The sequence below is a fragment of the Danio rerio genome, chromosome 4, assembly GCF_049306965.1.
Source record: "Danio rerio strain Tuebingen ecotype United States chromosome 4, GRCz12tu, whole genome shotgun sequence".
NCBI lineage: Eukaryota > Metazoa > Chordata > Actinopteri > Cypriniformes > Danionidae > Danio > Danio rerio.
Window position 1 is genome coordinate 22,620,977 of NC_133179.1, and position 14,241 is coordinate 22,635,217.

At 35.7% G+C, this 14,241-nt stretch overlaps 1 protein-coding gene across 25 annotated transcripts in view; it reads right to left on the minus strand.

Moving 5' to 3' along the window:
- The window catches only part of ppfia2 (PTPRF interacting protein alpha 2), a 340,304-nt gene that overhangs the window by 63,978 nt on the left and 262,085 nt on the right, over positions 1–14,241 (minus strand). For all 25 annotated transcript variants that reach the window (XR_012401623.1, XR_012401625.1, XR_012401626.1 and 22 more), the window contains 2 exons: positions 11,459–11,623; positions 7,621–7,695 (listed from right to left, as the gene is read on the minus strand). Coding sequence is in view for 17 of the 25 variants with exons in the window: in XM_073946437.1 (XP_073802538.1) it covers positions 7,621–7,695; positions 11,459–11,623 (240 nt within the window). In the remaining 8 variants the exon portion in view is untranslated. The remainder of the gene's footprint in view (positions 1–7,620; positions 7,696–11,458; positions 11,624–14,241) is intronic.

Genomic DNA, 14,241 nt, shown 5'->3' on the forward strand with positions numbered 1-14,241 from the left:
TGAGGAAAAGAATTATAAAAACAGCCTTTTCAGAAATTTTACATAAAAAAATAATCTAAGGAAATCCAATGCCATTTAGGTCCTAACTGTATGCACTAAATCAGTTTTTCTCAACCACGTTCCTGGACGACAACAAACACTGCATGTTTTGGATGTCTCCTTTGTCTGTCACAACCATTACAGGTCTTTTAGTCCCTGCTAATGAGCAGATGATCTGAATCAGGTGTGTTTGATTGAGGAGGCATGGAAAATGTGCAGAGCTGGTGGTGTACCAGGATCATGGTTGAGAAACATGGCACTAAATAAAGAAAATACTTAGTTGTATGATTCATTTCATAAAATACCACATTAACGCATTGAACTAAACATTAGACAAGCAGTAATATTATTTCTTTTTATTTATTTTATGGATTGTGTGAAAAAAATCTTACTGGTATTCAAAATTAGCGCTCATTTCTGAAAGAATATCCTAAAAACGTATTTGGTGACACCACTGTATTTTATTAATGCTGATAGATCACTGCTTATCAACAGAAAAGCCTTCTATCATAGATATTTTTTCTCTTCAGTCTTCTTAGTTATTTTATACTACACACACTAAACACCCCGCCATCTTGAACAACAATATAAATGATAAAATGCACCATCTCTGGACCGTAACAAAACTGCCGCAGCCCAATAATGTAAAACTGCAGCGCATACAAATATAGCAGCTGAAGTTGCTGACCGTATCCACTGGCATATGTTCTCTAATAAAATAACCCAGTATTCTTCCAGGAGCGTCTCTAAAGCAGGTTATCTGACACACACCCACACACACGCACACACACATAAAGCTCTCTACAGGCTAAAGGCCATCAGAGGATTATTCCTCTCCCATGTCGAGACGCTCTGTCCACTGTGAGCTCAGAGAAAGCGATGGATAGATGGAGGGATATAAAGAAGACATCACTTGCTTTTGTTTGGTTTATCGCCTCTTTCTCTATGCATACCTTTAATGAGGTGGCAATTAAGGGTCTTGGCGCTTTTGAAGGTACAGAAAGAGAATTGTCTGCCATTTTTCCGAGGCCTGGAGATCAAACAGCTCCGCACCTTCTGACTCCACAAAGAGCCGCGATATTGAGTCAACTTGCAAATGAAGGTAAATGAGAAGTGGAGGCCCAATGAAAGTAAGCATGTCGGCTTTGATGTCGTTCATTTGGGCTCATCAAAGAGGATTGCGGACCAGCCTGAAACGCTGGTTTGTTTCAGACAGAAAACAACTACTTCACAGGAAGACGATTCATCTCTGTGACTCACCTGAACGCTGTGAGTTAAGCAACATTTTACTCCCTCTAACCTGGAGATATTACTGTGAAGTTGGAAATGAGATGGTTTAGTTGTACTTGTACATTACTGCACAAATTAAGTGCTTTTCATAACTCAGAGACAGCACAGGGAGATAAACAATATGTCAAAATTAGACTATAAACAAAACTGAACTGATGAAGTAGTCTACTAACAATAGCTAATAGCTAACAATAGCATTATAACAATAGGTAACACCATTGCACTGCAATACTATATGAACATTGCAATACTATATGAAAATACTCACATTTTTGTTTATCTGCATGCTACTATGGCAATTACTGTGAATATAAAAGTGTGTCATTTATACATTTACATGTAAACATATTTACATGTTTATTAGTGATGTGACATGCATCGATGCTTCGAAGAATGAATCAAAAAATGAAACATCTCACAGTGTACCGGAGCTTGATTCGTTTAGCCTTAACCACATGATCAGTGACGTCCAAAGCTTAATTTTCGCCTATACCCAGAAAGTATTTATATCGCTTCACTTTTTCCACATTTTCTTGTTACAGCCTTATTCCAAAATGGATTTCCTTTAAAATTCTCACACAATTCCCATTAATAACAATGTGATTTTTTCAAAATTGTTGCAAATTTATTACAAAACAAAAACCTGAAAAATCACATGTACATAGGTATTTACAGCCTTTGTTGTAAAGCTTTAAATTGAGCTCAGGTACCTTCTAATTCCACAGATCATTCTTGAGATGTTTCAGCAGCTTAATTGGAGTTCACCTGTGGTAAACTCGGTTGATTGGACATGATTTGAAAAGGTATACACCTGTTTATTTAAAGTCCCAGGGTGGACAGTGCATGTCAAAGCACAAACCAAGCATGAAGACAAAGGAATTGTCTGTAGACCTCTGGGAAGGATCGTCTCGAGGCAAAAGGCTGGGGAACTTTACAGAAAAATTTCTGCTGCTCTGAAAGTTCCAATGAGCACAGTGGCCTTGATCATCCATGAGTGAAAGACTTTTGGATCCACTAGGACTCTTCCTAGAGTTGGCCGCCATCTAAGCTGAGTGATCGGGCTTTAGTCAGGGAGGTGATTAATAACCTGATGGTCACTCTGTCTGAACTCCAGCGTTCTTCTGTGGGCAAAGGAGAACCTTACAGAAGGACAACCATCTGTGCAGCAATCCACCAATCAGGCCTATATAGTAGAGTGACCAGACAGAAGCCACTCCCCGCTTGGAATTTGCCAAAAAGCATCAGAAGGACTCTCAGACCATAGAAACTAAATTCTCTGGTCTGATGAAACTAAAATTAAACTCTTTGGTGTGAATGCCAGGCGTTACATTTGGAGAAATCCAGGCACCGCTCATCACCAGGCTAATACCATGCCTACAGTGAAGCATGGTGGTGGCAGCATCATGCTGTGGGGATGTTTTTCAGCAGCAAGAACTGGAAGACTAGTCAGGATAGAGGGAAAGATAAATGCAGCAATGTACAGAGACAGCCTGAATGGAAACCTGCTTCAGAGTGACCTCAGACTGGGGCGACGCTTCATCTTCCAGCAGGACAATGATCCAAAGCACACCGCCAAAATATCAATAGTGCGGCTTCACAACAACTCGGTATATGTCATTGAGTTGCCCAGCCAGAGCCAAAATCTTAATCCTATTGAACATCTCTGGAGAGGTCTGAAAATGGCTGTACAACGTAGCTTCCCATCCAACCTGATAGAGCTTGAGAGGTTCTGCAAAAAATTCCCAAAGACAAGGTGTGCCAAGGTTTTGGCATCATATTCAAAAATACTTGAGGCTGTAATTGCTGCCAAAGGTGAATCAACAAAGTATAGAGCAAAGGCTGTGAATACTTATGTACATGTAATTTTTCAACTTTTTTACATTGTCGTAATGGGGTATTGTGTGTAGAATTTTAAGGAAATAAAAGAATTTAGTCTTTTTTAGAATAAGGCTGTAACATTAACAAACTGTAGAAAAAGTGAAACGCTATAAATACCTTCCAGATGCACTTTACATTTCTATTGTTTCAAAGCACTGCACCGGTCCCGCTTACCAGTATTTCAACTAAAATACAATAGTAATTTATTGTAAAAAGCCTTTGAACCATACTACAGTGTATTAGTGTATTATTTACAACTATTTCCAAAGAAAGCCACTGCATATTGTAGTATAGTTTGTAACGGAAGCCAGCTGGCAAGTGCAACGCAAAAACCTCACTCTCATTGCCTCCTCCTTAGCATTCGCCTCTCATGCAGGAATCGCTGGTTAGATCCCCGCTCAGATCGAGTGGGTGGGTGTAGGACTATTTGGAATACCATATGCATAAATTCTTTTGAATACCTTGACTTTTACTATATCGATAGTGTAATGCAAAATATCTTATGTGTAAAATACTACAGTAACTAGGTGATTTGCTTATATTACTTTTGTTGTATTACTACATGAATGAGTTGGTCTGTTGTGAACATTTGACATTTTTGCAACGCAGTGCTTTCCCACAGTTTAACCAGTAGAGGGTCTCATCGAGTTTTTATTTGGAAAGCTTTGACTATCGAACCTTTTTCCGATACAATTGTGTTGATCGTTTCAGTGCTTTAGAAAGCTTCACTTCACCACTATATATATATATATATATATAATAATCATGAGAGACAATATTTTGGATTCATGTCATCCAAAAATGTTTCATCTGATTATAAGCATTTTGAATTACAATATTATCTAATTACAATTACTACTATTTTTGGAATCCAATTATTTAATCCAGATTAGTTGTGATCAGTTACTGTGCAGCACTCTGTAAAAAACGCTGGGTACACATAATCGATTTGTGTTGAGACAACATGAAGGAACTAAGTTAACCTATTAGTTTTTTACAAATTTATTCGGATTGAAAATAAAACATAAAACATAAGTTGACCCCCCCACCCCGGATACAGTAAACTCAGTGCAACATACAACAAGTTGACTATAAGGTTTACTCACTTTTTTAAGTAAAGTGAACTAATTACTTTTTTGTGTATTTCATTTAACATGTTGTAATGTACACTTATATTACATTGCCATTTATGTGTTGTAGTTGAAGACAGTGATAGAGCTAATTCAGTGGATGGGGATGATTGGGAGGGCATGATGATTAAGAGCCAAGGGAAGGAATTTGGCTATTTATGTATTTGTAGACGCTTATATCCAAAGTGACTTACATGCCTACTCTTTTTATGTGATTAATGACCACAGAGAGTCAGGATCTCAGTTTAATGTTTCATCAGAAAGATAGTGCTCACTGTCCTCTTCACTATACTGGGGCATTAGGACTCACAGACTGCAGTTTGAGCAGCACCTACTTAATGCAGCAGTAAGTTCTACGACTAATTGCGAACAAAATGTTTAATAGTTTTATTATGTGTAATTCATCAAACTAGACTAGAATCAAGCAAACAATATTGACAACCTACAGTACTGCATGTCAGTAAATCTATACTGCACATATAGCAGGTTGTCTATATATTTTTATACAGTATTTGCACAGTTTAATGGTAGTTTGAGTAGTACAGCTTTTAGTTTCTACATTTCAGACAATCCTCATTTCAGAACAGACCTTAAATAATCTCAAGTACACACTTTGCTTTAATAAGTAACATCTGTGCGAGTCCACTGTAGAAAAGCACCAGCCGTCGCTACACATGCCCAAACTGTCAGTGCCAAGGCCAGTGAATGTCCTTTTATAACATCAATGAACAGTTGTTCAAAAGCACGAGGCTTTGAATGACTAATACTGCATATAAATAAATATTTGCTGCAAAGTAAACTTGGACAGCTTAGAGGCTGGATGAAATTTAAAAGAGGCCTTAATTTGCATTTTTTAATTTCCAATTCAGAGCAAATCTAATGCATGCTGACACGGCTGAGCTGGTGAGAAAACTGGGCTCTGACTATGTGCTGGAAGTGAGAATGTTCCCACCAGTTTGTTGATTTACATTTTTAGATATTTGAATATATGACTTTAGATGTGATGAAAGAGTTTGTTTAGACTGTATGCATTTTATTGTATAAATCTTTATAATAAATTTTGAAGTGTTAAATGTTTATGTATTAACTAACAATAACCTGGAGCAAAGACTCTGTGTGTGATTTGTGTGTGAATGCATTAACTAACTGATTTCATAGTTTTTTTTCTCTTATTGGCATTATCTGTTTTTCCCAGAGCTGGCCCTCCTTATAAGCGAACTAAGCAGCTGCTAAGGGCCACACCGCAACTAGGGGTCCACCCGTTTCCTTGCATAAGCACACACATTTTCAACATCCTTGTAAAAAATGATTTTACAATTATTCTCATTGACAGTGTTTTAGTACTTAAATATTTTTAAAAAGTCATTTAATCAACAGGAAGCTCGCAGTATCTCATTTCTCATATGCGTTCTGTCTTTTCGTGGTTCAAGTTTGTTCTTCCAAGGTAACCTGCAAGACCAACTGGTCAACACAAGAATGTGAATCCTTGCACAGACACAGCCACCATGGCATTTGCTTCATTGCCTGCTCCATTTATATATCTGATTAGGAAATTGGACCGCAGAAATACAACAAATCTAACGTTATTTTTCAGGCAAAAAATACTGAGGGGGAAAATGATGACGAGAAGAGACAAGCACAAAATAATTTTAGCATCGCTTTTAAATGCTAATTATGATGTTAAAGACATAATCTAATAGCACATTTATCAAAAATAGACAATTACAGATTAATTAACATTGTCTTGTATGAAATATTTTATTTTGTCCTGTTTTTACAGATCACAGACCTGTTTTTTTTGTGTCTAAAACGCATTTTACTGAAATGCAATAATACTGAAGTGTGTTTCACTGACATATTTTTCACACTGGTAACATTTTTCCTGAGACATGTTTCTAAAAGGTATGCACTAATTGAACTAATAATAGTTTAATATAAGCTCAGGACCCTGCATCTCAAATGTAAGAAACAGAAAAGAAGCCTGAAGGGAATAATAAAGTTAGTGTTTGGGTATATAATGCATTTAATTAACTATTGATCAGTGTCGTTTCATTGCAGGGTTTTTGCTTTGGGAATTTAAATATTAAAAAAATAAGACCTACAGTACAACCTTTTATAGAATCTTCAATCTGTTTGCTAAATAATAGAATATGTTTCAAACACTCCAGAAGGACGTAAAGTAGAATCACTATTAAAGATTGTTTAATTCTTTATTTTTGAAGCTTTGGTTGACAAAAACGGTGATGGTTTAAAATGTCTAAATCATTCAGACAGTTATTAGGTAGAAGAAATCAGGATTTATTTTTCTGTTTCATTGATTGTATTTAATAAGCAATAAAATCATTGTGGGCCGGTTTTGCAATGGTACTGCAATACTCCACTATTTGAGCAAGGTAGGGCCCCAAAATGATTCTGCTTAGGGCCCCCAAATGTACAGTGCCAGCTCTGGTTGTTCTATATAGCACATCTTTAAAATGTATATTGAAATTTAAATGTAGTTTTGTAATAAGATAGAACCTTTTCAACACCATTATAAAAACCTTGACAGCTTATCTTGACATGAATACATACAGTATATGTCATCTTTACTGGGTTCTCACAAACAATGTCAACGTTCCCTCCAAACACAAATTAAATAGTTTGACCTTGTATGGATGTAAACACCTCCAAAACAAAATTACAACCTGATAAAAGAGCACAGTAAGGACACTCAAATAAACTAAAACCGAGCAATGCTTTTCTACAGGCTCTTGGCCTATTTTCATTACTTAGTTTCTTTACAAACGTTGAAAATGAAGATAGCACATCTCTCTTAGGCCTGAGTCACTGTCTTGTTTTAAATAACCGCTTTCACCTCGTCTGTCCTCTCCATCTGTCTGGCTCTTTGATCTAAGATGCACCTCTCTCATGACCCGAAGAGATCAGAAGAGTTTAAATTCAGAAACGAAGACATTACAACAGAGAGCAGAATGATCAAAATCAGCACACACATTTTCAACATTCAATTTCTTTTAACGGGGGAAAAAGTTATTTGGCTCTTGATGAGAAGTTCAAAGCTTTTTCAGCTAGAACTGCACCATCTGGACTGCCAGAACTAGAATACACACTAAAATACACAATGTTCTGTTTGCTCTGTTGCATTTCACACTGAGCAGTTCACCGGCATAACAACAAAATAAACATATTCAGCATGTTTAGTCAGTATATTTAACTGACAGTCACACCTGTTTTGATGAAGATAATGATGCTGTGTAATTACATAAACAGAGCATTTGTGGCTTACCTCCTGATTGGCTGCAGCCAACTCCTCCTCCAAAGCAGAAACTCTCTCCAGTGAAACCCGCAATCTCTCTCGTACCTGAACAAAAGGGGAAAAAATGCATCACTTGCTGTTTATGAAGGTTGTGTCCTGCTCAGAAATGAACTGGGAATGTTTTTATATTGAAGTAGCAAGCATGATGCAAAATTGCAGAATTTGAAGAAGTTAAAAGTTCATGTTTGCTAAATATACTGTATAGGCAAAGTGTAGTTGACAAATATTAAAAACTGAGTCTTGGGGATCTAGACAGGTAAAATTATTTTTTTTAAAGGTAAAACTGCAAAAGATAGCTGTTCCCTTATGTCACCAGTTCTGTCCCGGCTATTACCCATACCAGCCAGCAGAGGTAATCATCACTGAAATACTAGCCATTTACAGAACTCCAAATGCCACAATCCCGTTCTGGGGTTGATTGCCCAGTACCTGATGGCACTTGTCACCGGCATATATATTCTGACTCCTACCACAGTTCCTTGTTAAGTCTTGTTCTGCTAAGCGGACATTACTGAGTGTTCATATATGTCACTGGACTGTTTTTTTAGTTGTCGACTTGTTTGTTTGTTATTCCCGATAGTAATTGTTCTCTGCCTGGCCCATACTCAGCCTGTGTACTCTTGTATGATTCTTTGCTGCCAGCCCTTACCTTCGCCTGGATTCTCATTTATGATAACTCTCTGTGTGTTCTGGCTGGTCTGACGACGCCTGCTTTAAAGCCCAGTTATCCATTTCAGTGAGTGTTACATGTTACATTGTCTCTGTAATTTGTATTGTAATAAAGAAGCTTGTCAATGGATCCACAATCTCCTGGGTCTTCCTCACACCTTACTACAGTAAATAATGTGAAATCATAATAGAATAACAAAGGTTTCTAGTAAAATTACAATAACATATTGGTGAACATATGATCAAATACTGTTTTAAAACACTGATGATATTGAAAGTAAACAAAAAGCCACATTGTAATATACAATCTAATAATATATTTTCCATATTATATCTAATATTATTTTCCAGTGGGAAAAAATGAAATGTTGCTTTCATATTTTTACAATAAATTTCGTCAACCACACGTCCTTTTTTTACTGCAACATCCTTTTCTATTTTCTATTTTATAGTATTTTTTTATTTTATAAAAAGTGACTATCTGTAGAATGGGCCAGCAAAAAGATGAATAAAACCACTCTTTTCGCTCTTACTGGTGACCTGTTTGATCACTGGAATGATTTCAGTGGCTTCAGTCCTTCATCACTTGGCGACCAGTGGTCACTAAAACTATGCTCCAATAAATCATGAGCAATTTCCTTTCGTCTGTTACCTAACGCCTTATAAATGACACTGTCTGTAGAAGGCCGCAGAATGGATTACAGCTGGATGAACCGCCACACAAGAGCTTAATCCATAAATAAAACTCCAGTGGATGAAGGAATGGAGGGGTGGGTCAGAAGGTCGCGGTGCTTAATAAATGTACTTCGACCACACTGTCCAAAAACCCTTATATAATATTATTTTGCTTATTAAGATTGATCAGTCTGGCTATAAATTAAATGGTTTAACATTAACAACTCTGTGGTACATTTAGTACATGTCATATTTAATTTATACTAGCACACCGCTATCAAAAGAGTGTGAAAATATAAACACAATTTTAAAGGCTTGAATCAAATGACTAGTAGTTTGTTACTTCATTATAGATTGATTATATAAAGAAATGTAATGTAATATATATAAATTTGTGTGTGTGTGCGTATATATATATAACTTTTGTTTAAAAGTTTTGCTTTGTTTGAATATGTAAATGAGACATGCTTTAATTAAATAATTTGCATACAATTTATTTATAGAACAAAAATCTAATCACTGGCAAAAGTCTGGTTCAAAAATTCTATTATTTTTTAAATTATTTGTCACATTTTTACAGAGGGGATTTTGCAAATCTCTTATTATGATTCCATAATTAAAAAAAATAAAAATTTCAGAAAAAAAATAAATAAAATGCATATTAGCATATATTTATGCAATAACATATATGAACATGTAAGCTGCTGAAGGGGAGATTTATGACTCAAAAATACTAATTTTGAGAAAACAGCCTTTAAAATAGACAAAAACAGATAAAGTGTTATAAAAAATACTAATACAAAAAAAACTTTATGAAAAGCTAAACAACAGAAAATCTATAAAATTGACAGGTACATGAAACAAAAAAAAAAGTTTATTTTTGCCTGCAGCACCCTTAAGCAGGGGTTTTCAAACTTTTATGACACATTCCCCCCCAAGCTTGGCTAATTTCACTCACAACCCCCAAGGCAAATAACTAGATTACTGATTACTGATGTCCATGTAAACATAGGCCCCGTTTACACTAGTGCGTTTTAGTTTGAAAACGCATAAGTTTAGCTACGGTTACGCCATCCGTCCACACTACGCCGGAGTTCTCGAGCGCCGAAAACGGAGCTTTTTGAAAACGCTGGAGAGGCCGTTTTCATTCTGAAACGCTGCTGCTCCGTCTCAGTGTGGATGGGGAAAGACGGATACATCTGAAAACGGAGGCGGGGCTGCAAACGTTCGCCTATCTGATTGGGGCTTTTCCTGAATATTAAGTAGCCTAACACACACAGTTCAGTCTCGCATCCTCTTCTTGTGAGTTAAGACTTCGCAAGGTTGATCAAGGCTGCAGTCTCCCCCTTCTCAGTTTGATATGGAAAACATACCGAGGACACGGGTAAATCTTCAAAGGGAACAGTGTACTTTATAACTTCATTCACATCACCTTGGCTACGTTGTTTCACTTTCTCAACAATAAAATGTAAACATGATTTAAGGAACTGCCTATTTTCTTTTTAATATTAGCAACTTAACAGACAGCAGAAATGTTGAGGCGGCATATATGAGCGTCATCTTCACTGTGTGGATATTTATAACAAAACGGAGCCGATAACAACTGCCTCCTTTCACTTTCAGTGAAAATACGAAACATACCCTCTCTTTTACTGAATATAAGTTTTAATAATTGACAATTATAAAAGTATAACATATAATAAGTTTATACATTGTAGGAAATAAAGGCAAGCGATCAGTCAATGTACTTGGATTAATCATTAACTTATCTTTGCACTTAACCAAAACATGTTACCCGTGAACAAGTAACTTAATAGATTCCAATGACCAAAGTCAGGGAATATGTCGTTAGATAAAGACAACAACATGAATGAAATATCACGTTTAGCAAATATAGTGAGATTAGATCCAGCGGGAGATGCTTGATGAGCAGTTCGACAAGCAGAGCTCTTATCTGGGTAGAATGCTGGAGCGCTTGCCCGAAAGTGTGTGTGTGGTCACGTGATGTGCGTTTTCAGCGTTTTGGTGTGGACGGAGAGCAGTTCAGAAACGCTGGATAAAACGCGAGTGTGGACGCGGATCGTTTTCATTCTACAACGCCGTTTTAAAACTAAAACGCACTAGTGTAAACGGGGCCATAGTCAGTGTGTCTTCAAAGTAAGTGAATGATCCAGAAGGGCATCCTGCTGACTTGATTCAGAAGGGCACTTTTTTGTCAGACGGCTCACCGGTTTCCTTTCATTCACCGTCATTCATTTTAAAAAGCATCCGCTCCATATTATTTGTGTATATTTTACAGGTGTTTGATAGTTAGCTGTGGACATTAATCAGATTCACTCTAGTGAACACATAAAAATGGTCATCATAATTTACTCGAGTGCAGCCACAGTTTGAAAATTCCGGCCTTAAAGAATTCATCAGAAAAGTAAAAGGAAACTCAGCAGTTGTAAATCTCCTGGTTTACCTTCTCATCCAGTGCTTTGTGGTGCTCAAAGAGGGACTTGAGGGCTTTGAGGACCTCCACCTCGCTGGAGACCCCAGAGGGAGACTGAGCCTGTCGCTTCACCACCGTCATTCGCAGAGAACGTTCATGTCTCGACACCAGACACTCCAGATGCTCCAGCAGCAGCTAAGGAACAAACAGTAAACACTGATCAGCTCAACCAAAATTAACATAAAGAACCATTACTGTTACAATCATACTGTAACAATCAAACCAAAAATCAACATCAAACTAAATCTGAACTAATAATAATAAGACATTGGCTTAGCTGTCATTGATTTAACTGAAAAGACTCTCTACTTAGTTACAAAAACTAATTTATATAAAAATGAATTTAATAATACAACAACATTAAAAAAAAAAAAAAAAAAAATATATATATATATATATATATATATATATATATATATATATATATATATATATATATATATATATATATATATATATATATATATATATTATGTTTTAAAATTAAAGCAGAGGTGTGAAAAAAGCTGAAGCCACAAATGAAAATTATTTAAAACGGATACAAATCTGAAGTCAAAATTGCGATACATACATATATAAAACATCTCATTCTAAAATGTAAGCTAAATCTAAAGTTAAATTTAGGGCAGAAGCCAACGCTGAAGTGCAAATCTGAACTAAACATTTGGCAAAAATGAATGACTGATTAAAACACAATGAAGCACAATTTAAAGCTTAGGCAAAATATGAAATCACACCCAAAGGTTATCTAAATTGATGTAAAACTAAACAAAATCTTGAACCAAAGCTAAAATAGCAGGTAAAAACAACAACAACAAGAACAAAAATAGTAAAACTTGAAAATTATAAAAAGTTAAGATAAGACTAAAACTATGTTAAATTTTAAAAGCTGAAATCACAATGTAAGCTAAAAGTTCAAACTAAAATCTAAAACTGAACTAAGTTAAGGCTAAAAGAGCAGACATAAATATACAAAACATAAACAAAACTTATTTTTAAAATTACAGAGTTGAAAAATTAACAACAAAAAATTACATCTAATTGTAGTAATTAATCTAAACCTAAAGCTGAATGCCCACTGCTGCAATCTGAGGTCAGGTTTTCATCATGTCACAATCCCTCAAGGACATTCTTCATATGACAATGAATGGCATCTGCTTAACACACCATTTTGTCTTTTCTCATTTTGCAAGGGAGCCTTTTTAAACAGCTAACAACATTACACACAAGAAAAGCCATTACATTACTTGAAACAATAAAGCAGACGCAACAAATTGAAACCCCCTGGACTCGGGACAAAGGAGATTATGTTAATGTGGTTACTCTCTGGTCTGGTACATGCCATAAAAAATCAATTCGGCCAGTCCCAAGGACACTGCTGGAAAAAGAGAATGAAAGCTGTCTGGGTGTAGATGAGTGGACAGAGAGAACTAATGGTCAGACAGAGACTATGTTTACTATAAAAGAGTATTTTTTAATTAACTTTTGTAACGAACATCCAAAAGCCAGGTGTTCTGTTGAATGCTTGGAGAAGCTAAGAAGCAACTAATGCAACGTATGTGCTGGTATAAATGATGCTGTACAATAGTAGCATTTGTTTTGCAGCTAAAAAATCTTCAATATATAGGATTATGAGACACACAGTACTGTGTCTATAAGATTACTAAGCTTTGTTCATGTAATTTAAATGTTAATAACTCATTAATGAATTTAATTCTTTAAATTATATTGTACCCCTTTTACACACATGCATGAAATACATACAAACAAACATACCAGCCTGATCTCATGACGAAACTGAACTATTTTACATTTTGTCAGTTTAGTGGCTAATTCGTTGGATTTTGTTTGAGATCAGTCGTTCAAATATGTATGATTTTTAAAAGGAGGCATGGCACACAACCCCACCCCTAAACCCGACTATCATTTGCTACTTTACCCACTTTGCTTCAAAAATTTGGAATAGTCCCCCAAATGAAGTGAAAGAATGCCCTAGCATTCATGTTTTAAAAAGTGTGTTAAGACGCACCTTTTTAAAATTGCATATAGAAGTATGTGAAGTGGATGCATTTCATATGCTTATTGTGTAGGTGTATGTATGCATGTACAGTGTGTGTGCATGTATATGCATACTGTATGTAAGAACTATTATGTGTGTGATTGTGTAGATATATGCATATATGCGTATACATGTATGCTTTTATCTGAGTATATGTTTGTTGTTTATTTTGTTTTATTTGCCTATACATTTTTATTTTTCATTTGGATTATTTTACAATGCTTGTTTGTTGTACATGTACTAAATTGTAGCAATGAGATCATATCATGCGAGTTAGCCTCTAAATTAAAAAGTTACTTACTGCCCTGAGAGTGTTGAACATACAAACATATATGAATACATTAACTGCTGGGTTGTTTTAGTGAAATAAACCCAACAGTTGGGTTAAAAATGTAATTGAAATTTCATTAAAAAATATATACAACATTGGTTTGTCCACATTTGACCCATCACTGGGTTCAACAACACAGCATTTTCTAGTGTACATAATAACAATAAAATAAAAAGCTAAATAAAAAACAATTAAGTGAAGTTTTACAAACTAATTTCGAGAGGAGCACGTGAAATGATCAGCCTATCAGATCATTCTAAATTTACTATAAATATCCTGCCTAAAATTCATTCCATATTGTTTTTGGAACCCCCCCTCTCTATCCTTTCCTTCTCCCCCCTCTTCATTCTATGATCGAGCGGC